The sequence below is a fragment of the Lithobates pipiens genome, unplaced genomic scaffold, assembly GCF_037356315.1.
Source record: "Lithobates pipiens isolate NorthernLeopardFrog02 unplaced genomic scaffold, aLitPip1_a1.2 Scaffold_19, whole genome shotgun sequence".
NCBI lineage: Eukaryota > Metazoa > Chordata > Amphibia > Anura > Ranidae > Lithobates > Lithobates pipiens.
The window spans coordinates 512,693,202-512,720,904 of record NW_027507764.1 but is presented as its reverse complement, the minus strand read 5'-3'; the positions used below and the strand labels follow the sequence as shown (position 1 = coordinate 512,720,904).

General features: G+C 41.8%; 2 protein-coding genes across 4 annotated transcripts in view; one reads left to right on the top strand and one right to left on the bottom strand.

Annotated features, from left to right (window-relative positions):
- DPYS (dihydropyrimidinase) overlaps positions 1 to 20,674 on the top strand; it is a 145,587-nt gene extending 124,913 nt beyond the window's left edge. For 2 of the 3 annotated variants that reach the window (XM_077493159.1, XM_077493157.1), the window contains exon 10: positions 364 to 3,984. The gene's annotated coding sequence lies outside the window, so the exon portion shown is untranslated. Of the gene's footprint in view, positions 1 to 363; positions 3,985 to 20,478 lie in introns of those variants that run through there. The other variant, XM_077493158.1, reaches the window with a different exon arrangement.
- A 360-nt stretch (positions 20,675 to 21,034) lies between these two features.
- On the bottom strand, positions 21,035 to 27,354 carry DCSTAMP (dendrocyte expressed seven transmembrane protein). The gene is made up of 3 exons (XM_077493160.1): positions 26,087 to 27,354; positions 22,338 to 22,676; positions 21,035 to 21,308 (listed from the first exon to the last, which is right to left on the bottom strand). The coding sequence occupies exons 1-3, from the start codon at positions 27,116 to 27,118 to the stop codon at positions 21,258 to 21,260; spliced, it is 1,422 nt and encodes a 473-aa protein (XP_077349286.1). The 5' UTR covers positions 27,119 to 27,354; the 3' UTR covers positions 21,035 to 21,257.
- Between the last annotated feature and the right edge of the window lie 349 nt (positions 27,355 to 27,703).

Here is a 27,703-nt window from a genome sequence, read left to right as displayed (position 1 = left end):
AGCAGTGCAGCCATTGGCTCACACTACTTTCAATCACATCCAATGACGTGGTCACCGGGAGGGGGGACCGAGTCATACGCTCTTTGTCTATGGACACAGCGTGTATGACAGGGAGCGCGCCCCCTTTAGGGGGTTAGCTATTGCGTGGAGGAGCCAAGATAGCCGCAGGGGACCCCAGAACAGGAGGATCGGGGGCACTCGAACTGCACAGTGGAAGTAAGTATAACATGTTTGTTATTTTTAATTTTTTTTTAAAACAAACCCATACATCCCCTTTAAGCCAAATTCAAGTGTCTGTATATACAAGCTTTATGATCTGCTGGGTAAACTATTTCACTTTTACATTATTTATTTTATTGACAGATCAATGCGTTCACAAATTGGAGAAGACCAAGGTCGGGACTATTAGAAAATTATATGTCTATTTTTTCTATGGTATTTCTATAATGTCTGCAGTGTAGTACATTGTACAACTCCCTATGCTGAGCTTGCAGCATCAATGTTGTAAAGCCAAGAAACAGTTTATGCTGATTAATACTATATATCAACCACCTGCAAAACTGAGCTACCATCAAGAGAAGTGTCCAACGAAAACTTTTTCCACTTTTTTTTTATGTACATGGATTAGAACCTTTGGCTGGCCATACACTATACAATTTTCTTGTTCAACTTTCCTTTATATTTACCAAAACCATATAATATGAGGTCAAACCTAAACCCTTTCAATTTGTTTGCAACCAGGTAGGCCCTTGCACTACATAGTTGAAGGTAAATCTAAAGGAAATTGAATAAGAAAATTGTATAGTGTCTGGCCAGCCTAAAGCCTTGTACACACTGCATGATTGTTGGCAGGGGATTGTCTGTTGACAGACCGTTGGCCTAAAATCTTACCGCTAGTATGCTCCTTTTGACAATTGTTGTCCAACTTTCGACCAACAAATGTTGGGTGACAGGCTAGTAAATTTTCGGCGGACAACGGTTTGAGGTCAGGTTTTCATATGGTCAGTACACAAATCCATCAAACAAAAGTACAAACACGCATGCTCGGAATCAATGCTTACCAAACACGAAATTAGCAGAAGGGAACCCAAAGGGTGGCGCTCAAGAGCTTAAATTCCTCGTAGTACGTTACTACGTTCGTGTTTGTGGCACAACAATTGTGCACTGTTAGTATGCAAGACAAGATCCTGGCACACACCCTTTTGACAAAAATCAGACGCTCGGTTGGCCAACATTAGTACCGTGTGTACGAGGCTTTCAGGTTTTACTGCTGTCCTGCCAGCAACACTTTACCTGAGAGAAAGTAACAAGAGCTCTCAAAGAGCAACACTAATAGAAAAAAAATCTTTTCTTTTGTAGAATAGAAGAAGGCTAGAATTCACGTTTTTTATTTTTGTTTGCTGTCAGAGTCGCTGTTTCATATTGACAAAACTGTTATTAGCAGGATAGGAAGAAAGTAGAAGTAAAAACCAGACAAGGTTTCTAATCCTTCCCCATTCTATCCAAAACTAGGATGAAACTTTGTGGTTTGACACTCTAAAACATATCTTTTATTGATACAAAATACATATACAGTACATACATACAGTTTTGGTCATAAGTTTACATACCCTGGCAGAATTTATGATTTCTTGGCCATTTTTCAGAGAATATGAATGATAACACAAAAACTTTTCTTTCACTCTTGGTTAGTGTTTGGCTGAAGCCATTTATTATCAATCAACTGTGTTTACTCTTTTTAAATCATAATCACAACAGAAATTACCCAAATGACCCTGATCAAAAGTTTACATACCCCAGTTCTTAATACCATTTATTGCCCCCTTTAACATCAATGACAGCTTGAAGTCTTTTGTGGTATTTGTGGATGAGGCTTTTTATCTTCTCAGATGGTAAAGCTGCCCATTCCTCTTGGCAAAAAGCCTCCAGTTCCTGTAAACTCGTGGGCTGTCTTCCATGAACTACACGTTTGAGATCTTCCCAGAGTGGCTCAATGATATTGAGGTCAGGAGACTGAGATGGCCACTCCAGAACCTTCACTTTATTCTTCTGTAGCCAATGAAAGGTCTTGTGTTTTGGATCATTGTCATGTTGGAATGTCCAAGTATGTCCCAAGCGCAGCTTCCTGGCTGATGAATGCAAATGTTCCTCCAGATATTTTTGATAACATACTGCATTCATCTTGCCATCAGTTTTGACCAAATTTCCTGTGCCTTTGTAGCTCATACATCCCCAAAACAACAGTGATCCACCTCCGTGTTTCACAGTAGAAATGGTGTACCTTTCATCATAGGCCTCGTTGACTCCTCTCCAAATGTAGTGTTTATGGTTGTGGCCAAAAAGCTAAATTTTGGTCTCATCACTCCAAATGCTGTTTGGCATATTGTAAATGGGATACTTTGTGGCATTTGCTTACTAATGGCTTTCATCTGGCGACTAGACCATGCAGCACATCTTTTTTCAAGTGCCTCCTTATTGTGCATCTTGAAACAGCCACACCACATGTTTTCAGAGAGTCCTGTATTTCACCTGAAGTTATTTGTGGGTTTTTCTTTGCATCCCGAACAATTCTCCTGGCAGTTGTGGCTGAAATTTTATTAGGTCTACCTGACCGTGGTTTGGTTTCAACAGAACCGCTCATTTTACACTTCTTGATTAGAGTTTGAACACTGCTGATTGGCATTCTCAATTCCTTTGATATCTTTTTATATCCCTTTCCTGTTTTATACAGTTCAACTACCTTTTCCCGAAGATCCTTTGACAATTCTTTTGCTTTCCCCATGACTCAGAATCCAGAAACTTCAATGCAGCACTGGATGAAAGATGCAAGGGTCTGTCAGGAGTCCAGAAACTCATTGACCTTTTATACACACACTAATTACAAGCAAACAGATCACAGGTGAGGATGGTTACCTTTAATAGCCATTCAAACCCCTTTGTGTCAACTTGGGTGCATGTTATCAGGCCAAAATCACCAGGGTATGTAAACGTTTGATCAGGGTAATTTGGGTAGTTTCTTTTCCCATTACAATTTAAAAAGAGCAAACACAGTTGATTGATAATAAATGGCTTCAGCCAAACACTAACCAAGAGTGAAATAAATGTTATCATTCATATTCTCTGAAAAATGGCCAAGAAATCATAAATTCTGCCAGGATATGTAAACTTATGAGCACAACGGTAGATCTTTTTAAAAGGATGCATAAGGCATTTGTGTGTGGGCTATGCATGGGATTGCACAAAACCCCCGCCACCCCCCAAATAGAATACAGCAAGGAGTAAAAAAAAAACACCAGACAATAATTACATTTTAACGGCCGATAAATTAATTAATGCCTTTTCATTGCTAGGACATTTTTTTAGTTATCATCGTTGTGACAGTTTGACTAACAATTACTTTGCAGACGACACTGTACCAAAATGATTTTAGAATTTTTTCTGACAAAGTTTTATTTTGGTGGTATTTAATAATTGCTGTTTTATTTTTGTATAATATAAAGGAAAAAAGGTCAAAAATTTAGAAAATAACGATTCCCTTTTCTATTACAAGACATATCAAATACAAATGCCAGGAGAATATGAAAATTCTCCTCTTCTGGGGTCCCTCAGTGACACTCCTGGCTCCTCCTCTTCTCAAGTGCCCCCTTGGAGAGCCGCTTTCCCTGGCGGCACTCTTGCGGGCATTCTCCTGTGTCCAGCTGCTGTGTCCATTTACCAAATCGTCCCGTTGAAGCTGTGTGAAGTGGTTCAATTTCAGTAGACATGGCGGGGACCAGTTATCTCATGCAGAACAAGAGTACATTAATCACACATCTGCAAAGTGGATTTTAACAATATAACCAATGTTTTAATGCGCAGAGCTTATAAAAGCAAGCTAATTCTTTGTGTCTAATTTTATGTTAATGTTCTCTTTCATTTTATAACACCAATAAACACTATAATGTATTAAAGAGTATAAAAATTAAATATGTTTTAGTTTTACAATTGTATGACTCCTTTTCTTATTTAATAATCTTTGAGCGTTGTGCAGAATTGTAGAGCAATAAAACTTTGGATTTTCCATGTAAATTGCAGAAAACCTATGGGCATAGTAAAGCCTAGTTTATACTGGCAATTGTGGGGGTAAGGTGTGTAAAACCATTCTCCCTTAACCACTTCAATACCGGGCACTTAAACACCTTCCTGCCCAGACCAATTTTAAGCTTTCAGCGCTGTCTCACTTTGAATGACAATTGCTATACTGTACCCAAATGAAATTTTTATCATTTTTTTCCCACAAATAGAGCTTTCTTTTAGTGGTATTTGATCACCTCTGCGGTTTTTATTTTTTGCTAAACAAATAAAAAAATACCGAAAATTTTGAGAAAAAAATATGTTTTTTTTTGTTTCAGTTTCAAAACTTTGTAAATAAGTAAATTTTCTCCTTCACTGATGGGCACTGATGGGGATACACTGATGGGCAATGATAAGGCGGCACTGATGGGCACCGAAGAGGTGGCACCAATGAAGTGGCACTGATGAGGTGGCACTGATGGGCACTGATAGGCGGCACTGATGGGTGGCACTGATGGGCGACACGGATGGGCACTGATAGGTGGCACAAATTGGCACTGATAGCTGGCATGGATGGGCATGGATAGGTGGCACAGGTGGGCATGGGTAGTCGGCACAGGTGGGCATGGGTAGGCGGCACAGGTGGGCATGGGTAGGCGGCACAGGTGGGCATGGATGGGCACTGATAGGTGGCATGGATGGGCACTGATAGGCGGCACGGATGGGAACTGATAGGCAGCATTGTATTATAATATACTGTACTAATGGATGCCAACCAGTGCCAAACAATAATGTATGCCCATTGTGGGCACTGTTTGGCATCCATTATGGGCACTGATTGGCATCCATTGTGGCGCTGACTGGAATCCCTGGTGGTCTAGGATGGCATACCTTATCCTGGGCATCCCTGGTGGTCTGGTGGCGTCCCTGGTGGTCCAGTGTGGGCATCCTCGGAGGGGCTGTGCTGATAATCGATCAGCACAGGCCCCCCCTGTCAGAGGAGCAGCCGATCGGCTCTCCTCTACTTGCGTCTGACAGACGCGAGTGAGGAAAAGCCGATCACCGGCTCTTCCTATTTACACTGTGATCAGCCGTGATTGGACACGGCTGATCACGTGGTAAAGAGTCTGCGTCGGAGACACTTTACCGAGATCATAGTTGCAGGGTGTCAGACTGACACCCCGCAACAACGATCGCCGAGATGCGCGCCCCCGGGTGCGCGCAGCGGCTCATAATCCTGAGGACGTCATATGACGGCCGATCAGGATTATTAAACCACTTTGCCACCGTCAATTTGTAATAGGGCGGGCGGCAAGTGGTTAACCTCTTAAAGTTCTTACCTCCTTCATGACCAGGGCATTTTTTATCTATTCAGCAATGTGTTACTTTAACTGGCAATTGCTCGGTCATGCAGCCCTGTACGCTAATTAAATTTATATATTTTTTTCACACAAATACAGATTTCTCTTGATTGTATTTTTTTTTTGTTATATAAAAAATACCGAACATTTGGGGAAAAAACACTTTTTTGTATTTCTTTTATAAAACTTTACAAACAAATAATTGTTCTTCATAGATTTAGGCCAAAATGTATTCTGCTACATTTCTTTGGTAAAATAATAACTCCAATCATTGTATAGTATTTAGTTTGTGTACAAATTAAAGAATCTACAAACTATGGTATATATATATTTGAAAATGTCATTTCTTGTGCCCCCAAAATTCCAGGACAGTACAAATACCCCCTCCCCCAAATGGCCCCTTTTTGGAAAGCAGACAGTCCAAGGTATTTAGTAAGAAGCATAGTGAGTTTTTTGAAGTTGTAACTTTTTTTTTTTATTACATACTGTCACCAGTGCAGCACAGCATTATCATATGATTGGTGTAGTAGTGATCAGGGATACTGATGACTGGATGACAGTATGTAAAGCAAAAACATTTTTTTTTTCAATTTTTTAAACTTTTTTTCTTTTTCTAAGATTCTTTTTCCTTTTTTTTAAGATTTTTTATTTTACACAAACTAATCAGTTATATTTCTAATCACTGTTATAAGCAATAGTTTTAACTTTCATGAATGGCTTTTGTTCATGACAGCTTGCTTACTATTGTGATTACAGCATCACGGTGGACGGTTTTATTTACATGTAATCAAGTGATCATTATGATTGGTCATAGCGATCACGCGATACCCTGGCTGCTGACAGTGATCCATCACGGGATCATACCGCTGCGCTCCCCAGTGTGCATGTGTGCCGCAACGTACCAGTACATGCCTGCCGCCTGCATAAAGTAAATGTACTATGGGTGGGCAGCAAGTGGTTAAAGTAAGACTAAAGGCAAAATCTTTTTTCATTTTGGATAGAGTAACCAAAAGAAATAAACCCGCTAGGTGTTTTTTTTTTTTTTTTGCAGTTTTTGTCCCATTTCCCTTCATTTCCTGTCCCATAGCCAAAACAGGAAGTGAGAGTTAATAAAAGGGGTGCAAACTGCAGCAAAAACCTGAGCAGGGTATAATAGTTGTACATATTTGTGGAGGGGATTCATCATCTGAATGATGCTGCTTTAAAATACTTATTAGATGGGTGCAAAGGTTTTATTTGAATTAGCAGTACAAAACTGGCAGGTCTTCTAATTTCTCTCTCCTCTTTAAGTTATACCTTAAAGTGGTTGTAAAGGCAGAGGTTTTTTTTTAACTTCATGCACTCTGTGCAACTTAAGAACTCCCCCCCCCCACCCCTTTATACTCACCTGATGCGGATCTCGATCCAGCAATGTGCAGGAGAGCCGAGGCTTTCTCACATCTCATTGGCTTCAGCTGCTCTCAGTCACAGCTAGGGAGGGGGGGATCGGGAGGTGGGAACAAACCACGCTCTGTGTGTCTCTGGAGAGAGCCTGCAAGAGTTCCCCATAGCAAGCAGGTTGTTATGATAGCCACTTAGCAGGGAGAGGGGCCAGGAGTGCCAGCAGGGGACCCCCGAAGCGGAGGATCAGGGCTGCTCTTTGCAAAACCTCTGCAGAGCGCAGTGCAGATAAGTATAACATAGTTACATATTCCCTGAATCATCAATACTTGTAAATATTGGTATCCAGTTATATTATGTACATTTAGGAAAGAATCCAGGCCTTTTTTAAAGCAATCTACTGAGCTGGCCAGAACCAATTTGTGAGGGAGTTCACAGCTCTTACTGTGAAGAAACCTTTCCGTATTTGGAGATGAAATCTCTTTTCTTTCAGACATAAAGAGTGCCCCCTTGTCCTCTGTGATGACCTTAAGTGAATAACCTAACAACAAGTTCACTATATGGATCACTTATGAAATTTGTAAATGTTTAATCATATCCCACCTTAATCTCTTCTTCTCAAGAGTGAATAAATTCAGTTCCTCTAATATTTCCTCATAGCTGAGTTCCTCCATGCCTCTTATCAGTTTGGTTGCCCTTCTCTGCACTTTCTCCAGTTCCCCGATATCCTTTTTGAGAACCAGTGCCCAAAACTGAACTGCATATTCCAGATGAGGTCTTACTAATGATTTGAACAGGGGCAAAATGATATCTCTCTGTAGAGTCCATACCTCTCCTAATACAAGAAAGGACTTTGCTTGCTTTATAAACTGCAGCTTGGCATTGCATGCTATTATTGAGCTTGTGATCTACCAGAACACCAGATCCTTCTCCACCATTGATTCCCCCAGTTGTATTCCAACTAGTATGTATGATACATGTCTATTCTTAGCCCCCAAGTGCATAACTTTACATTTATCAACATTAAACTTAATTTGTCACATAGTTGCCCGATTAAATAGTGCATTGAGTTTGTGCACAAACAAGGTCCATAAAAACATGGATGAGCAAGTTTGGGGTTGAAGAACTTGACTGGCCTGCACAGAGTCCCGACCTCAACCTAATAGAACACCTTTAGGATGAATTGAAAGGGAGATAGCGACCAGGCCTACTCATTCAACATCACTGCCTGACCTCACAAATGCGCTTCTGGAAAGCATGGTCAAGTATTCCCATAGACACGCTTCTAAACCTTGTGGACAGCCTTTCCAGAAGAGTTAGAGTTGTTATAGCTGCAAAGGGTGGGCCAACTCAATATTGAACCCTACGGACTAAGAGTGGGATGCCATTAGAGTTCATGTGTGTATACTTTTGGTAATATAGTGTGTATTGTGTACAATTAAAAACTAAAAAGAAAAATATGATTTTAAAAACATTAAACATTCCATTTTTGTATACATCCTGAATAAAAATAGAATAGTCTAGTTCCTCTTTATGTAGTTCTTGAATGAGTGTGTGCTTGGTTTTACAATAGAGGAAGTGTAGATGAGTGTGTCACTACTTGTGTGGGTGTAAAAACTTCCATTAGTAGCACAGAAACCCTTAAACACAGTCACTATCCAAGTTATATGTCACATCGCACAGGATTTGTAAAAATAAATATATACAGTGCCTTGAAAAAGTATTCATACCCCATACAAAGTATCAATTCAGGGGGGCTGAATACAAATGCACACCACAATTTTCAGATTTTTCTTTTTGTAAAAAAATTTGAAAACCATTTATAGTTTTCCTTCCACTTCACAATTAGGTGCCACTTTGTGTTGGTCTATCACATAAAATCCCAATAAAATACATTTATGTTTTTGGTTGTAACATGACAAAATGTGGAAAATTTCAAGGGGTATGAATACTTTTTCAAGGCACTGTAGTTAAATAGTCCTAAAGTGGTATTAAACCCATAAAAAGAAATGCATTATACAGCAGCTTACCAATCCTTAGAGTGGAGTTCGCCCCCAGCAAAAATTGCACGTACTGTAGCTGCTGACTTTTATTATTAGGACACTTACCTGCCCTGGAATCCAGCGATGTCAGCACCCCCCCAGCTGATGTTTCCATCGGCTCTCAGGTGCTCATCGCCATTGCTTGTAAGGGAAGCTTCCACTTTTGGGTGGAACTCCGGTTTAAATGTGGTGACTGCATTCGTTTTATTTTCTTTAGGCTTTTTTTTCCTTTTTTTCACCTTGTGATTCAACCAGTAAGTCTATTATTTTTGAACTTCCTTTACCAGAACAAGCCCTCCTTCAAATATATCAGTTACGAGTATTGAGACAAACCATTTACCGCTGACAGGGATGCTTACAATGATCTTCTTTTACTTATTTATCTTTATCCCAAAAGGAGAAAAACTGTTGCTGTAACTGCTTATAAAGTGTTTGTTGGAGTTCATATTTAATTTGTTAGTCAAGCCCATCAAAACCTGCTAGTGCATCTAACATCATTTTCTGCCTGGATTGACAATGCTGCTGTCCAAAGGTAGCTGCGTTGTCCCTCCATCCAGAGTGGAGACACCCTGAGAGAGGAAGTGTATTACTGGCTGGATCACCAGGTACAAATAAAGGGAGAAAGGGGAAAATAGATGCAGCACCCTGATGTTTAGGCAGGGTTGCTCCTAAATTTACCTGCCAGGTATAGTTGCCTTGGCCAATTGTTAGGGATCAATTGATTTCACCCTAACTCTGGAATTGCTACACTTTTCTCTTCTGTCATTAGGTGGCCAGGTGCTTAGTGACATTAGATAAGACAAGGGAATTTCAGGTACAGATTAGGAGTATATGGGTTATCTCAGCCAATGGGCAGGGGTTTTCTTGAATCCCTGGCCCTGCTGGGAGAGACTATATATTTGGGTGGAGTCAGGTGATCAGTGTTCTGTGCCACCTGGATGGCTGTCTGGGTGGAAGTGTATTTTGCTGCCCCAGGCTGCTAGGCCAGAGTCTGAGGCCTATCCCGGCACATATGGCTGCTAGGCTGTCTGAAGACCTATTCAAAAGCAAGAGAGCAGCTTAGGGTTGGGACTGCGGCTTGCAGTTCAACCAGAAGTGACGGTTCTGCCGACTGGAGGTAGAGGGTAAGCTGTCACCACTAAAGGACCAACCACCTTATTACCAGGGACCACAGTGAGTAGCTGAAGCAATACCAGAGCAGTATTCTCACCAACCAGGGACAGTGAAGAATCTGGAAACTTCAGCAGGTGTCAAGCCAGGGACCCAGCCAGCGGAGGTGGCGCTAGTGGAGGTGGCGCTTGCAGAGCAGCCTTGTGTGCCAAGCCAGGGACTGAGCAGGCCAGTGGGGGGACACTTGAGGAGTATCTTTGAGTGCCAAGCTAGGGACCCAGCAGGGAAGTGAGGGTGACGCTTGAGAAAGATACTCAGTAAGAAGGTTGGAAGAGCTTGGGAGATCCAGTGGCAGTGGATCAGCAAGTCTAGTGAGAGAGACTGGGACCTCAGTGGAGTGAAGATCTACAAGAAGTGATTGTAGAGGATTTACAGAAGTTTGTTACAACTTGTGTTAGAAACTGTTATAAGACTGTGCCATAGGAGACAGCGCTCCTACACATGCAGATGTGGTGTCTTGCTGGATGCCTTTCCCTGCATGGCTGTCTACCTGTAGAAGTCTCGGAGTCTGCTAATTAACATTGCGACTACTAAAGGGTGTCCTGGCCCTAAACCCTCTCTCCCACAGTTCTGTTCAAGAGAAAATGAATTTCTTTGCATTCAAGAAGAATCTACCTTGCATTACACCCACCATGCCTTGTAACACACTCTACATAGAAGGACGTCAGCTGTCCCCAACTCTGGGGGATCTCATTAGACCAAAGGGGACCCGGGACCTTGCTATATAGAGGAAAAAAGAAAACAAATGCAGCCATCACATTTGGGGATTGGTAAACTGCACCATATAACATTTTTGGTTTTGGGTTTAATAACACTTTATAGGAAAAGTTTCCTTCCAATGTGTGCAGTTATGACGAGTACCACCCTCTGGCATGTTGCTAGAGCGATGAAGCTCTATCCTGCTGCAGAGTTTTTAGGATGTCTAATGCCCTGTACACACGACCGGTTTTCCCGCTGGAATAAATGCTGAAGGTTTTTTTCCAACAGAGTTCCGACGGAATTCCGCTGAAACTGTCTTGCGTACACACAATCACACCAAAGTCCGATTGTAAAGAACGCGGTGACGTACAGCATGTACAACGGGACTAGAAAAAGGAAGTTCAATAGCCAGTAGCCAATAGCTTCCGTCTCGTACTTGCTTCAGAGCATGCGTTGTCTTTGGTCCATCGGAACAGCACAGAAACAAATGGTTTTCCCGGTAGGAATTGGTTCCGTCGGAAATATTTAGAATATGTTCTATTTCTAGGTCTGTCAGAATTTTCGAAAGCAAAAGTCCGATGAGGCATACACATGATCAGAATATATGATGAAAAGCTTCCGTCTGACTTTTTCTGTGCGACTTTCCGCTCGTGTCTACGCGGCATTACACTCTTTCAACATTTTACACTGAAACTGCTCTAATAGGAATAGTGAAACTCCGTAAGTGAAAGCCGTGTCCTGCAGCTGACATTTCCGGGTAATATAATAAACCAGCACAAGATCATCTACTTATAAGCAAAATAACAGTTTGACTTAAAAAGTCTTTTGTAAAACTGTAAAATAATTAAAAGCTGTATTTGCAAAGAAGCTACAATATACTTCTCAAGCTTCCCATGACGCTGAATTCCACTCACCTGCCTAGGTCTATGAAACTTCTAGAAGTGTCAATCACTTGTGCCCCCTGCCATGCTCAGAGGTTTCTCTGGCTGAACTTCATATGACTATGCTTTGAAAAGTATTCTTACACCTTGAAATTTTCCACATTTTGTCAAGTTACAACCAAAAACTTAAATGTATTTTATTGGGATTTTATGTGATAGACCAAGACAAAGTGGCACATAATTGTGAAGTGATAATGATAAACGGTTTTCCACATTTTTTACAAATAAATATCTGAAAAGTGTGGCGTGCATTTGTATTCAGCTCCCTTTACTCTGACACGCCTAACTAATATATAGTTGAACCAATTGCTTTTAGAAGTCACCTAATTAGTAAGTAGAGTCCACCTGTGTATAATTTAAGCTCAGTATAAACACAGCTGTTCTGTGAAGCCCTCAGAGGTTTGTTAGAGAACCTAGTGAACAAACAGCATCATGAAGGCACACACCAGACAGGTCAGAAATAAAGTTGTGGAGAAGTTTAAAGCAGGGTTAGGTTATACAAAAATATACCAAGCTTTGAACATCTCACAGAGCACTGTTCAATCCATCATCTGAAAATGGAAAGAGTATGGCACAACTGCAAACCTACCAAAACATGGGCGTCCACCTAAACTGACAGGCCAGGCAAGGAGAGCATTAATCAGAGAAGCGGCCAAGAGACCCTTGGTAACTCTGGAAGAGTTTCAGAGATCCACAGCTCAGGTGGAAGAATCTGTCCACAGGACAACTATTATGCTGTGTACTAGGGGTGCACCGAATGGGTTTTTTGGTGCCAAAACCGATACAAAAAATGAAAAATACACTAGGCAGAAAACCGATACCGAAACATATTTAAAAAAAAATATTTTTATACATGAGATGGTCAGAGACTGGAGACATGGTACAGGAGATGGTCAGAGACTGGGGACATGGTACAGGAGATGGTCAGTGACTGGGGTCATGGTACAGGAGATGGTCAGAGACTGGGGACATGGTACAGGAGATGGTCAGTGACTGGGGTCATGGTACAGGAGATGGTCAGAGACTGGGGACATGGTACAGGAGATGGTCAGAGACTGGGGACATGGTACAGGAGATGGTCAGAGACTGGGGACATGGCACAGGAGATGATAAGAGACTGGGGACATGGTACAGGAGATGGTCAGAGACAGGGGACATGGTACAGGAGATGATCAGAGACTGGGGACATGGTACAGGAGATGGTCAGACTGGGAACATGGTACAGGAGATGGTCAGAGACAGAGGACACGGTACAGGAAATGGTCAGAGACAGATGACATGGTACAGGAGATGGTCAGACTGGGGACATGGTACAGGAGATGGTCAGAGACAGAGGATATGGTACAGGAGATGGTCAGAGACAGAGGACGTGGTACAGGAGATGGTCAGAGACAGAGGATATGGTACAGGAGATGGTCAGAGACAGAGGACGTGGTACAGGAGATGGTCAGAGACAGAGGATATGGTACGGGAGATGGTCAGAGACTGGGGACATGGTACAGGAGATGGTCAGAGACTGGAGACATGGTACAGGAGATGGTCAGAGACAGAGGACGTGGTACAGGAGATGGTCAGAGACAGAGGACATGGTACAGGAAATGGTCAGAGACAGAGGACATGGTACAGGAGATGGTCAGACTGGGGACATGGTACAGGAGATGGTCAGAGACAGAGGATATGGTACAGGAGATGGTCAGAGACAGAGGACGTGGTACAGGAGATGGTCAGAGATAGAGGATATGGTACAGGAGATGGTCAGAGACAGAGGACGTGGTACAGGAGATGGTCAGAGACAGAGGATATGGTACGGGAGATGGTCAGAGACTGGGGACATGGTACAGGAGATGGTCAGTGACTGGGGTCATGGTACAGGAGATGGTCAGAGACTGGGGACATGGTACAGGAGATGGTCAGTGACTGGGGTCATGGTACAGGAGATGGTCAGAGACTGGGGACATGGTACAGGAGATGGTCAGAGACTGGGGACATGGTACAGGAGATGGTCAGAGACTGGGGACATGGCACAGGAGATGATAAGAGACTGGGGACATGGTACAGGAGATGGTCAGAGACAGGGGACATGGTACAGGAGATGATCAGAGACTGGGGACATGGTACAGGAGATGGTCAGACTGGGAACATGGTACAGGAGATGGTCAGAGACAGAGGACATGGTACAGGAAATGGTCAGAGACAGATGACATGGTACAGGAGATGGTCAGACTGGGGACATGGTACAGGAGATGGTCAGAGACAGAGGATATGGTACAGGAGATGGTCAGAGACAGAGGACGTGGTACAGGAGATGGTCAGAGACAGAGGATATGGTACAGGAGATGGTCAGAGACAGAGGACGTGGTACAGGAGATGGTCAGAGACAGAGGATATGGTACGGGAGATGGTCAGAGACTGGGGACATGGTACAGGAGATGGTCAGAGACTGGAGACATGGTACAGGAGATGGTCAGAGACAGAGGACGTGGTACAGGAGATGGTCAGAGACAGAGGACATGGTACAGGAAATGGTCAGAGACAGAGGACATGGTACAGGAGATGGTCGGACTGGGGACATGGTACAGGAGATGGTCAGAGACAGAGGATATGGTACAGGAGATGGTCAGAGACAGAGGACGTGGTACAGGAGATGGTCAGAGACAGAGGATATGGTACGGGAGATGGTCAGAGACTGGGGACATGGCACAGGAGATGGTCAGAGACTGGGGGCATGGTACAGGAGATGGTCAGACTGGAGAAATGGTACAGGAGATGGTCAGAGACTGTGGACATTGTACAGGAGATGGTCAGAGACAGAGGATATGGTACGGGAGATGGTCAGAGACTGGGGACATGGTACAGGAGATGGTCAGAGACTGGGCACATGGTACAGGAGATGGTCAGAGACTGGAGACATGGTACAGGAGATGGTCAGAGACAGAGGACGTGGTACAGGAGATGGTCAGAGACAGAGGATGTGATACAGGAGATGGTCAGAGACAGATGACGTGGTACAGGAGATGGTCAGAGACAGAGGATGTGGTACAGGAGATGGTCAGAGACAGAGGACGTGGTACAGGAGATGGTCAGAGACAGAGGATATAGTACAGGAGATGGTCAGAGACTGGGGACGTGGTACAGGAGATGGTCAGAGACAGAGGATGTGGTACAGGAGATGGTCAGAGACAGAGGACGTGGTACAGGAGATGGTCAGAGACAGAGGATGTGGTACAGGAGATGGTCAGAGACAGAGGATGTGGTACAGGAGATGGTCAGAGACTGCGGACGTGGTACAGGAGATGGTCAGAGACTGGGGACGTGGTACAGGAGATGGTCAGAGACAGAGGACGTGGTACAGGAGATGGTCAGAAACTGCACACATGATACAAGAGATCAATGCAGCCTCACCAGTGCCTGTCAGATGCAGCCAGCCAGTGTCCCCATTGCAGCCAGTGTGTACTCTATTGCAGCCAGTGTGTACTCTATTGCAGCCAGTGTGTACTCTATTGCAGCCAGTGTGTCCTTTATTGCAGCCAGTGTCCCCCATTGCAGCCAGTGTCCCCCATTGCAGCCAGTGTGCCCCATTGCAGCCAGTGTGTCCCATTGCAGCCAGTGTGCCCCATTGCAGCCAGTGTGTCCCATTGCAGCCAGTGTGCCCCACTGCAGCCAGAGTGTCCCATTGCAGCCAGAGTGTCCCATTGCAGTCAGCCTGTGAAGGGAAGAGAAAAGAGCCGCCTCCGCCGCCTGTTTGATCACAGCGCCGGGAACATCACAGCTTTCATTTCAATAGCTGTTCCCGGCCGAGCGCCATCACACACAGCCCCTCCCCCTTGTCCGGGCACTTTGATAGACAGATCACCCGTCCAATCCTGCGGGTGATCTGTCTATCAAAGTGCCCGGACAAGGGGGAGGGGCTGTGTGTGACGGTGCAGGGCCGGGAACACACAGCTATTGAAATGAAAGCTGTGATGTTCCCGGCGCTGTGATCAAACAGGCGGCAGAGGTGGCTCTCCTGCACTATAGGACACCCCCATGATGGGTGGCACCAGGGGCGGCGGCAGAGCCCCGCCCCCCACCCAGGGCACGCCCCATTTTCGGCTCCATTATCGGCCGTTTTTCTCTTTCGGCAAAGTGCCGAAAAGGGCATTTTCGGCTGATATGTTTCAGCGGCTGAATTTTTGATGCATCCCTATAACGTACACATGATCAGAATTTCGGCCAGCAAAAGACAGATGAGAGCTTTTCATCGGAAAATGCGACCGTGTGTAGGCTCCATCGGGAATTTAGCTTGCCGAATTCCCGCCAGCAAAAATTTGAGAGCATGTTCTCAATTTTCCCGACGGAAAAACGTTCTATCCGACATTCCGATCGTGTGTATACAATTTCCGATGCGCAAAAACTCACGCATGCTCAGATTCAACTACGAAATGAAAGCTATTGGCTACTGGCTATTGAACTTCCTTTTTCTAGTCCCGTCGTACGTGTTGTATGTCACTGTGTTCTTGACAGTTGGAATTTGGTGTGACCATGTGTAGGCAAGACAGCTTGAGAGGAATTCCGTCGAGAAAACCATCAGACCTTTTTCAGACCATAATTCCGATCGTGTGTACGCGGCATTAGCCGTGCACTCCACAAATCTGGTCTTTATGGAAGAAAGCCATTGTTGAAAGAAAGCCATAAGAATTCCCGTTTGCAGTTTTGAGGAAACAAAGTGGGGGAGATAGCAAACATGTGGAAGAAGGTGCTCTGGTCAGATGAGACCAAAATTGCATTTTTTGGCTTAACCACTTCAGGACCGCCGTATTGCCATTGTACGTCAGCACAATGGCACAGGCAGGCAGAATCACGTACATCTACGTGATTGCCTTCCAGCGGGTGGGGGGTCCCATCGGACCCCCTCCCGCTGGTTACGGCGGTCCGATTCGGTCCAGGAGCGCTCCGTGATGAGGGGATGGCCGTTCGTTTTCGGCCACCCCCTCTGGATCGCTCCTGGCCAATGAGAAGCTTCCTCCCCTGTGTATTGTTTACACAGGAAGGAGGAAGTGATGTCATTCTCCTCGGGGCGGTCTTTTTGACCGGACTACGAGGAGAAGAGTAAAAGTAAGTCTGCACGAACACTACACTGACATGTAGGTACACACAGGCACACAAACCCCCCCCGATCCCCCCCCCGATCGCCCCCCGATCCCCCCCCCGCCCCCCCTCCCCCCCCAGTCACAGTGTCACTGATTGCATTGATCATTTCTTTACTGATCAATGCATTCAGTGTCAGTTGTGACAGTAAAAACTGTCAGGACAGTTAGTGTTAGGTCCAGGGTAGCCCCCTATCACCCCCCAATAAAGATTTAACCCCCTGATTGCCCCTAGAGTTAACCCTTTCACCCCCTTTTGCCAGTGTCACTAAGCGATCATTTTTCTGATCGCTGCATGTGTCGCTAGTGTCGCTAGGTAGCTAGTTATTTTTTTAGGTTCACCGCCAGGTTTTTATATCGCTAGGTACCCCGATATACTACCCAATAATGTTTTTAACCCCCTGATTGCCGCTAGTTAACCCTTTCACCCCCTTTTGCCAGTGTCACTAAGCGATCGTTTTTCTGATCGCTGCATTAGTGTCGCTACAGTCGCTAGGTAGCTAGTTATTTTTTTAGGTTCACCGCCAGGTTTTTATAGCGCTAGGTACCCCGATATACTACCCAATAATGTTTTTAACCCCCTGATTGCCGCTAGTTAACCCTTTCACCCCCTTTTGCCAGTGTCACTAAGCGATCATTTTTCTGATCGCTGCATGTGTCGCTAGGTAGCTAGTTATTTTTTTAGGTTCACCGCCAGGTTTTTATATCGCTAGGTACCCCGATATACTACCCAATAATGTTTTTAACCCCCTGATTGCCGCTAGTTAACCCTTTCACCCCCTTTTGCCAGTGTCACTAAGCGATCGTTTTTCTGATCGCTGCATTAGTGTCGCTACAGTCGCTAGGTAGCTAGTTATTTTTTAGGTTCACCGCCAGGTTTTTATAGCGCTAGGTACCCCGATATACTACCCAATAATGGTTTTAACCCCCTGATTTCCGCTAGTTAACCCTTTCACCCCCTTTTGCCAGTGTCACTAAGCGATAATTTTTCTGAACGCTGCATCAGTGTCGCTAGTGTCGCTAGGTAGCTAGTTAACTAGGCTCCCAAAAAGTCCCCCACATGTGGTATCCCCGTACTCGGGAGAAGCAGCAGAATTTATTTTGGGGTGTAATTTGACTTCTGCCCATAGCATGTGTGAGCAATATATCATTTAGTGACAACTTTGTGCAAAAAAAAAAAGTTTGTAATATTCCCGCAACTTTTGGCAAAATATAAAATATTCCATGGACTCAACATGCCTCTCAGTAAATAGCTTGGGGTGTCTACTTTCCAAAATGGGGTCATTTGGGGGGGTTTTGTGCTATTTTGGCATTTTATGGCCTTCGAAACTGTGATAGGTAGTGAGGAGTTAAATCAAAAATTTGCACCCTTAGAAATCCTGAAGGTGGTGATTGGTTTTCGGGGTGCCGTGCGCGACTAGACTCCCAAAAAGTCCCACACATGTGGTATCCCCGTACTCGGGAGAAGCAGCAGAATGTATTTTGGGGTGTCATTTCACATATAACCATGGCATGTGTGAGCAATATATCATTTAGTGACAACTTTTTGTAAAAAAAATTTTTTATTTTTTTTTTTGTCATTATTCAATCCCTTAGGACAAAAAAAATAAATATTCAATGGGCTCAACATACCCATCAGCAATTTCCTTGGGGTGTCTACTTTCCAAAATGGGGTCATTTGGGGGGGGTTTGTACTGCCCTGCCATTTTAGCACCTCAAGAAATGAGATCGGCAGTCATAAATTAAAAGCTGTGTAAATTCCAGAAAATGTACTCTAGTTTGTAGACGCTATAACTTTTGCGCAAACCAAAAAATATACGCTTATTGACATTTTTTTTACTAAAGACATGTGGCTGAATAAATTTTGCCCTCAATGTATGACTAAAATTTAGTTTATTCGATTTTTCTTATAACAAAAAGAAGAAAATATCTTTTTTTTTCAAAATTTTCGCTCTTTTTTCATTTATATCGCAAAAAAAAAAAATCGCAGAGGCAATCAAATACCATCAAAAGAAAGCTCTATTTGTGGGAAGAAAAGGACGCAAATTTCGTTTGGGTGCAATATTGCATGACCGCGCAATTACCAGTTAAAGCAGCGCAGTGCGAAATTGCAAAAAGACCTCTGGTCCTTAAGGTGTTTATTGGTCCGGAACTGAAGTGGTTAAAGGCAAAACGCTGTGTGTGGCGGAAAACTAATACTGCTCATCACCCTGAACACATCATCACCACCATGTAACATGGTGGTGGCAGCATCATGTTGTGGGGATGCTTTTCTTCTACAGGGGGGAAGCTGCACTTGAGACTGGGGTGGAGGTTCACTTTCCAGCAGGATAATAACCCTAAACATACAGCCAAACCTACAATGTAATGGTTTAGATCAAAGCATATTCATGTGTTAGAATGGCCCATTCAAAGTACAGACCTAAATACAATACAATCTATCACATAAAATCCAAATTATATACATTGATGTTTTTGATTGTAACATAGAGGTCAGCAGGAGTAACCATTGAGCCCAGCGGTGGATGCAGGAGACTGACACTCCCAGAAATATCAGTTTTCCCAGAATGATTCTTTATCAACAGAGCACAGCCATGTTGGTAGGGCAAGTGATATATCTACAATAGTGTCTTTACAGGTACAGCTTTTAAACCTTTTTTCCCTCTTAATTGGCATAGTCACTTTAACCACTTGATCTCCGGAAGAATTACTCCCCTTCCTGACCAGGACATTTTATGTGAAACGACACTGCAATATTTTATATGACAATTGCGCGGTCAAGCAACACTTTACCCAAATAAAATGTATGTCCTTTTTTTTTTACCACAAATAGAACTAGTGGTATTTGATCACCTCTACATTTTAATTTAAACGACCGACAATTTTGAAAAAAAAAACTATATCTTTTACTTACTTCTCTAAAACACATCCAATAAATTTTTTTTAAAAAAAATCAAATCTCTTCCTCAATTTAGGCCAATATGTATTCTGCTCCATATTTTTGGTAAAAAAAAATCTGAATAAGCGTATATTGATTGGTTTGCGCAAATGTTATAGCGTCTACAAACTATGGGATTTTTTTTCCTCTAGTAATGGCGGTGATCAGCGAGCATCTATGAAGAAATGTTTTGTATTTCATCACTTTTCACATTTTTTGTGATATCACTCACTACCCTACTGTCTGAGTGTAAAGACATGGCCATTTTTGGCTTATTTACCTCAGTCATTAAATCTTTGACATTATTATCTACCTCAGTTAACATTATTATGAATTTAATACTATCAATACTCCCCTCCTTATATATTTAATTACTAGAGTATATGATGGATTATCTTAACATTGTCTGACCGTTCAATAGCTAAATCGAATAAACTATAAATTTATATGGGTTTGTCCATGAGCTAATGCTCTGGTAATTGCTGCAGATGATGGCCCCATCTCCCCTATGGTGCTTCGGTGGGGGACATTTGTTTACGTTTGACTCCTTGTAAGCCACATTGAGTGGGCCATCGTCCTCTTCTCGGTGTCTCGCTGTGGCGTGGAGGCGCACAGAATGGTCTAACAGCTGTGTGGGGGATTTTTTGATTGAGGGGTATCTGCAAATGCAGTGGTAATTATGTGCTACGTGTTACTAAACATTTTGCATATATTATATCTTGTTTTTAAACAAATTTGATATATTACTATAAATCTTCTTTCTCTTAGCAAACTCATCCTCTGAAGAAACCCCAAACATTATGGGTCGAAACGCGTCAGTAACTTCTATGCAATAGTCATTATTATATGCTGTGCATAACTCCCATGTTTGCTACTTCCTGTATTTGGTATGGGTATATTCCCATTCGAGCTCATATTTTAACACTCATGTTACACCTTTCAATAAAGAAATTGTGATTCTCTACCCAACGTTCATCTTTATAATTTTCTACATCTAGCTGCCTAAAAAACCCCTGGGGGAATCTTCCCATTTTCTCTGTTTTGTATTTGTATACTAGAATGGTGATTGTACTCTTTAGCTGCAAAGATATCTCCTGTCCAAGCACAAGGCTTGTTCACCACGTATGCAATTTTCCACAACGCAAAAAAATCACACATAAAAGCATGTACAATTCACATAATTGTAACACAAGTAAAAGCAGTGATATATAAAATGCATCTGAACATGTATAAATGCACATAAGTTTCATAAGTTTTTATGCACATCTGAACAAGAATTGACATATCCCAGTCTGGCGCATACCTGTACTTTACATAACTCCTCTTGCTGTAAAAATAAGTTTATTATAATGACCGAAGGCAAATTTTTTTATATGCTCTGGAACATTTAGCAGTCCACGGTGACATCCAACATGAAAGCCTTGAGTATTGTTTTTGATCAAATCGGTAGTAGGATCGTCCAAGACATACTGTAATATCAGTGACCACAGCTTTATTTTAAAATAAACCACAGTTGCTGTATAGCAAAGAGTTAATCTCTCAGTTCATTAGCTGTTCACATAATGTTTCCTCGTTAAAATTGGGAACCAGAAATTAGCCTGTAAAACAGAATAAATGTATATATATATATATATATATATATATTTATCAGTAAACATCTTGATAAAAGAGAATGCTTTAAAACTTTTTTACAGTACTGAAATTTTACAACAAGGGAGGGCCTACTGTGCACTGTGACCTGTCCATGTGACTTCATTAGTGAAAACTGAAATAAAACCATGGACTTCAAAACGTATAGCAATGACTGCCATGCATTACTTTTTTATGGTAAAATTTATTGTAAATTTGTCAGGAGAGACCTCCTACCAAAAATGCAAGATTTATGGGTGTTGTGTTGACCCAATGGCTTCAATACTTTCTACAGGCCCAAAGCCCCCAAAATGCATTGAATATTTTATATTAGATTACTCCAACCTGGAGTAATAAAAAATATTTTTGGACACAACAATCAGTGTGGTGGTTCTTCTTCATTTTCCACTAATGCCACGTACACACGACCGGACATTTTGATGGACTAGGTCCGACAGAATGAATCTGTCGGATATTACAATCGTGTATGGGCTCCAGCTGACTTTTTTTTCCAAAAGTCCGACAGACCCAGAAATAATACATGTTTCAAATGCTTCCGATGGACTCGAGTCCGGTCAAAAAATCCATTCGTCTGTATGCTAGTCTGACGGACAAAAAACGACGCTAGGGCAGTCTCTGGCTATGAACTTCCTTATTCTAGTCCAGTCGTACGTCATCACGTTCAAATCAGTCGGACTTTGGTGTGATTGTGTGTGGCCAAGTCCATTAGTTTGGATCCCTTGGAACTCTGCCGAAAGTCCACTGAGAAGCCAGTCGGACCTAGTCCATCGAAAAGTCTGGTCGTGTGCATGCGGCATAATACTTTCTATACTGAGTTGACCTGAAACTAGTATGCAGTCAAAATAATCATTCTAGTAAAAAAAAAAATATATGCATACTTGTTCCAATCTCTGACTATTTTATATTATTTAATCAAGATTTGTTCTGTCATTTAAAAAGTACTCAGATCCCTGAACACTGTATTAGTTGTATCTTACCTGTGCCAGAATGTTCTTGAGAGTTTGATTTAATTTGCTGACCAGTGCTTCCTGTGACCTTTCTTCCAGTATCTTCTGATGAAGGTAATGAACTCTCTCAAACTCTTTGGATGGGTAGAAGGAAGCCATCACCAATAATTTCATTTGTATCAGGAAAGTGGAGAATAAACCAAAGAAGACTAGTACTGCGATTAATATGGTCAATGGGATCCACGACGCAGTAAGGGAGAGCTCTGGTTTCGGGGCACACTGAGGTTCAAACAGTGTGATATTCATGGCGTGGTGGTGTGTGTCAGCCCTTCTTAAATTGAACACATCTTTGAAATCCATACGAGTGTGCTTTTAAGACAGGAACAAAAAGGGACAATTTAAGTATAAATAATATTTTGCACACTTTACATCATTGTTAGGACTTGTGTTGACGGGTTTTGGGCTAGTCTTGATGGGCAAATACAGTTTGCTTTCAGGTGCATTCCACTTGCATTTGAGATCAGTTTGAGATGCCTCTGAAATCATTGAAAGGCACATTTGACCCTCTTATAAGCTTCATCAGGGCCGTTTTTAAGGCAGGGCAAACGGGGCAGCTGCCCTGGGCCCTGTCATTGTTGTGGGGCCCAAAGCAGCTGCCTCATACTTGCCAACTATCCCAATTTAAATTCCCTTGCCCCTTGACATGTTAGTCCCGTACTGTGTCCTGATATCTCAGTGTGAAGTGCTGCTACTAATGCTGCCCAGCTCTGCCCTATTGTTTTGTACAAATGACTCACCTGCAGACTCTGTGTTTACATGTAAATAACCGTCAATCACATGTAAATAGCGGCATTCATATGTAAATATCTGCACCCTGCGGCATAGATATGTAAATAAAGGCGGCATTCATATGTATATCATTCCCCTCTACAGTGAGGAGATGATGTGCTGTGATCTCTAGCAACCAATAAGTGAGCAGTATTACTATACAGTAATCTCTAGCAACCAATCAACAAGCAGAAATCATGCTGTAACCTCTAGCAACTAATCAGTGAGCCGTAATGTGTGCTGTAACCTCTAGGAACCACTCACAACTGCTGCCTGATCTGATACAGGAAACCTATTTCTAAGTCTAGCTGCTATTTATTGTATGTCTTAGAGCAGGTGGAGAGCAAAATTGTATTTTGGGGGGGGCCCAAGAAAACGTTTTGCCCAGGATCCAATCAATATTAAAGATGGCCCTGAGCTTCATCAATCTCCTTTAAGTTTCTTTTGCAATCATCTTTGACTTATATAAGTACAAAAGCAATTCTGACATGAACAAAAGTCAGTTCTGACACGAACAAAAGCCCATCAACACAGGCCATTAAGTCAACCCTTTCCTTCACCCATGCAGGACAAAAGTAAAAGGGTAATTTAGCTCCTACCCTTACCATCAACATTATCTCACCATTCCTTTCTTTCACAATGCTCCATTCAGCTGGTGAGACGCAAGAGACATACAGGGCATTTAGAAGAATGAGTAAGCATATGGATAAGCATTTCACTCCCCCTCTTCCAGGGTATATTGCTATATGCCTTGAGAATGGCCCAGAGTTTGGGCAGTCCATATCCCTGTGGGAGCTCAGTTTGTAATCTACAAAGGGCTTTCTTTCCCTAGTCCCAAGACCAAAGAAACATCACTGTTTGAGAAAGATGTGGCTAATATAGCTTGCATGATATATTCTATTTACAGTATACATCTATGCTTTTTTGTAATGGTATAATTCGTATGTAGTATAATATAGAAGTATTTTTACATAGTCAAATACAGCATAGGTCAATCAAATAAGGCTGTAAAAGTACATACATTTGTAAATCAGACAAATCAACCAATTGTTTTTTGTTTGTTTGCTTAAACTTGTGCAAACTAATCTACTGTATCCAGTGTGCAGGTCCTCATAATTGGATTTAGTGACTCTATTGGACCTCAGATACAGTGGGGAAAATAGTTATTTGATCCCCTGCAGATTTTGAAAGTTTGTTCACTTTCAAAGAAATGAAGGGTCTATAATTTTTATCATAGGTGCATTTTAAATGATAGAGACAGAATATCAACTAGCAATACAAAAAAAAGCACATGATACAAATGTTATAAATTAAGTTGCAGTTCAATGAGTAAAATAAATATTTGATCCCCAAGCAAAAAATGACTCTGTGCTTTGTGCAGAAACCCTTGTTGGCAAGCACAGAAGTAAGATGTTTCCTGTAGTTAGTTACCAGATTTGTACACATCTCAGGAGGGATTTTGGTCCACTCTTCTTTGCAGATCTTCTCTAAATTCTCAAGGTTTCTTGGCTGTCACTTGACAACTTGAAGTTTCAGCTCCCTCCATAAACTTTCTAGAGGTTTAAGGTCTGGAGACTGGCTAGGTCCCTCAATGATCTCTTAATGTGCGTCTTCTTGAGCCACTCCTTTGCTGCCTTGGCAGTATTTTTGTTGGGTCATTGTCATGCTGGAAGACTCATCCATGACCCATCTTCAGTGTTCTGGCTGAGAGAAGAAGGTTCTCATCCAAGATATTACAATTCATGACCCGTCTATTGGCTCCTCAATGCGGCAATGACTGCCTCTACCTTTAGCAGAGAAACAGCCCCAAAGCATAATGTTTCCCCCTCCATGCTTAACTGTAGGGATGGTGTTCTTAGGGTCATAGTCAGCATTTTCTTCCTTCAAACACAACGAGTCGAGTTAATGCCAAAGAGCTCAATTTTGGTCTCATCTGACTACATCACTTTTTCCCAATCTTTCTCTGAATCATTTAGATGTTCATTGTCAAACTTCAGATGGGCCTGTACATGTGCCTTCTTGAGGAGGGGGACCTTACGCATGCTGCGGGATTTCAATCCATGGTGGTGTATTGTTTTACCAGTGGTTTGTTTGGTGACCGTGATCCCAACTGCCTTGAGATCGTTCACAAGCCCCTCTCGTGTAGGTCCGGTCTGGTTCCTCACTTTTCTCATCCTTATTGCATGAGGTGAAATCTTGAGTGGAGCTCCAGATCATGGCCAATTGATAGTTATTTAGTATTTCCTCCATTTACGAAAAAATCGTTCCAATAGTCTTATTTACACCAAGCTTCCTGCTGATGGTCTTGTAGCCCATTACAGCCTTGTGCAGGTCTACAATCATGTCTCTGACGTCCTTTGACAGCTCCGTAGTCTTGCTCATGATGGTGGGTTTGAATGGAAGAAAGAGATTCTGTGGACAGGTGATTTTTACACACATAACGAATTGTCTTTTTGGAGCACCTTCTTAAATTGACAGGACTAATCGGTGTACCACATGAGCACATACTGTAGCCAGTCTGTGGGAGCCAGAATTATTGTTGGTTGGTAGAGGACCAAATACTTATTTTTCGGACTGAACTGCAACTTAATTTATAACACTTATAGCATGTGTTTTTTTCTGGATTTTTTGTTGATATCCTGTCTGTATCATTTAAAATACACCTATGATAAAAATCCAAGATGGCTATTATGAATGTGACCCAACACAAAATCGTAAACATATATTTTTTTAAATCTTTTGTAAAGATGCATTAATACTTAGTGGACACATGTGGCCGAAGAAACATTTGACTTGTGTCTCTTTACTGGACTTTTATAACTTTTATTTTCCCCCAAAAAATTGATAAAACTGAACAATATAAACGATATATAAAATATAAAAAAGTTATAAAACATAAAAACAAAAATCCAAATTACTTCTAATATGATACTTATGGTGTGAATACTTACAGAAAAGGTCATAGTTATTGGAACTACAGCCATGTCCAAACTTTTTAGGTGTTTCCTTACAGTAAGAATTAGCCAGTAAAGCATAAAATCTAAAAATGAAATTAAAATCCAAATCAAAATATTTGTCATTATGGGAAGGAAATACAGAGCCACATTCAGCTTTTGCTTATCTGAGGTTCTTAAGCTGGGAATTTGAATGTACTTGTTCTGCTCCTTCCTGCTGAGAGGCAGAACACGCAAGGTGTTTTGTTGTTCTTCATCATACTGCACAAATGCTTTTGTAATATACAAGTTATTGGCTTTGTTTAGAATCAGGAATTTTTTAAAAAAGATCCAGGTTCCAACCAGGATGATGGAAATTCCTCCAATGAGAAAAACTATGCGGCCGGCAAATGTCATAATATCGAACACTGAAGAAACACTTGAAGAAACAGTTTGCATCTGTGCTTTTGTTTCAATAAGCATAGCATTAAGTTCGTCATCCGAAATTCTTATTTTACATTGAAATTCATCAGACAGGGAGACGACATCTGTAAATGGGTTAAAAAATAGTTGTTTTGCATAGACATATAGCGTAGAAAGCAAATTGGAGTAATAATCGAAAGGTACAACTTTTAGAGAAACGCGCTTGGCTTCCAGGTTGCAGATAATGCTGTCTGCCACAATTTTTAGGTTTCCCAAGATATTTCTTACATTGTTAAAGACAACTATGCTGGTTCCAGTGGCGATGAGTACATTTCTCCCTTCTCTCATGCCGCATGCCAAGAGGAACAAGATGCTCATACAACGCACTGACTTAGAAACGCAGGCAAGAACAAATATTAAAATACCAAAGGAAAAAATTATGCTTAAGTTAACCAATCCAACTCCAATCTTTGATAGCACCAAAACCAAAATCAGGAAAGCACTCACTGTTATTCCAAGAAGGAGGCAAAGTAAGCCAAAAAATATTCTGTTCCTCCATCCACATTCTTTGCCTGAGACAAAAATTTTGGCACAGCTTAAAAACATTGTAACGATTTTGGCAAACATGATCAATCTGAAGGAAAAAAACAAAGGATAGTAAAAAAAAAAGGGTCCTTGAAGGTTTTACAAAATAGAGAAATTCTTCTGAAGAAGAAATCAAGAATTGATGTAGAATTGTTGGTAAAGCCAAAGTATTATTTTACGTCTTGTGCTAAAATAAAAAATATTAAAAAATATATATATAAAAACAGGAAGGGCATGTGGACACAACTGGCCACTACGAAGACATGACTCATTGTGAAATTCCCATCTACAGTATATGTGGTGTATAAGGAAGTTACTTGACCTTTACAGCTGAACTGAATATAAATATATACTTGTTTCTGCTCAAAAAGAATTGTAGGTTGTTTTGTATGCACAACGAATTCATGATCATATGTCAAAATCAAAGGATAAATTATGGGTAAAGTAAACGACACTCAAAAATATCCAAAATATTTTATTTAAATCATACTAATATTAAATGAAATCATCCCTTCATGACACAGCCTATTAAAAATTTGACAATTGTTCTCTTCTTCCAGGAGATACCATTCAAACAAATTGCCCTAGTAGCAACATATCCACTTTATTAAAAAAAAATAAAAAATA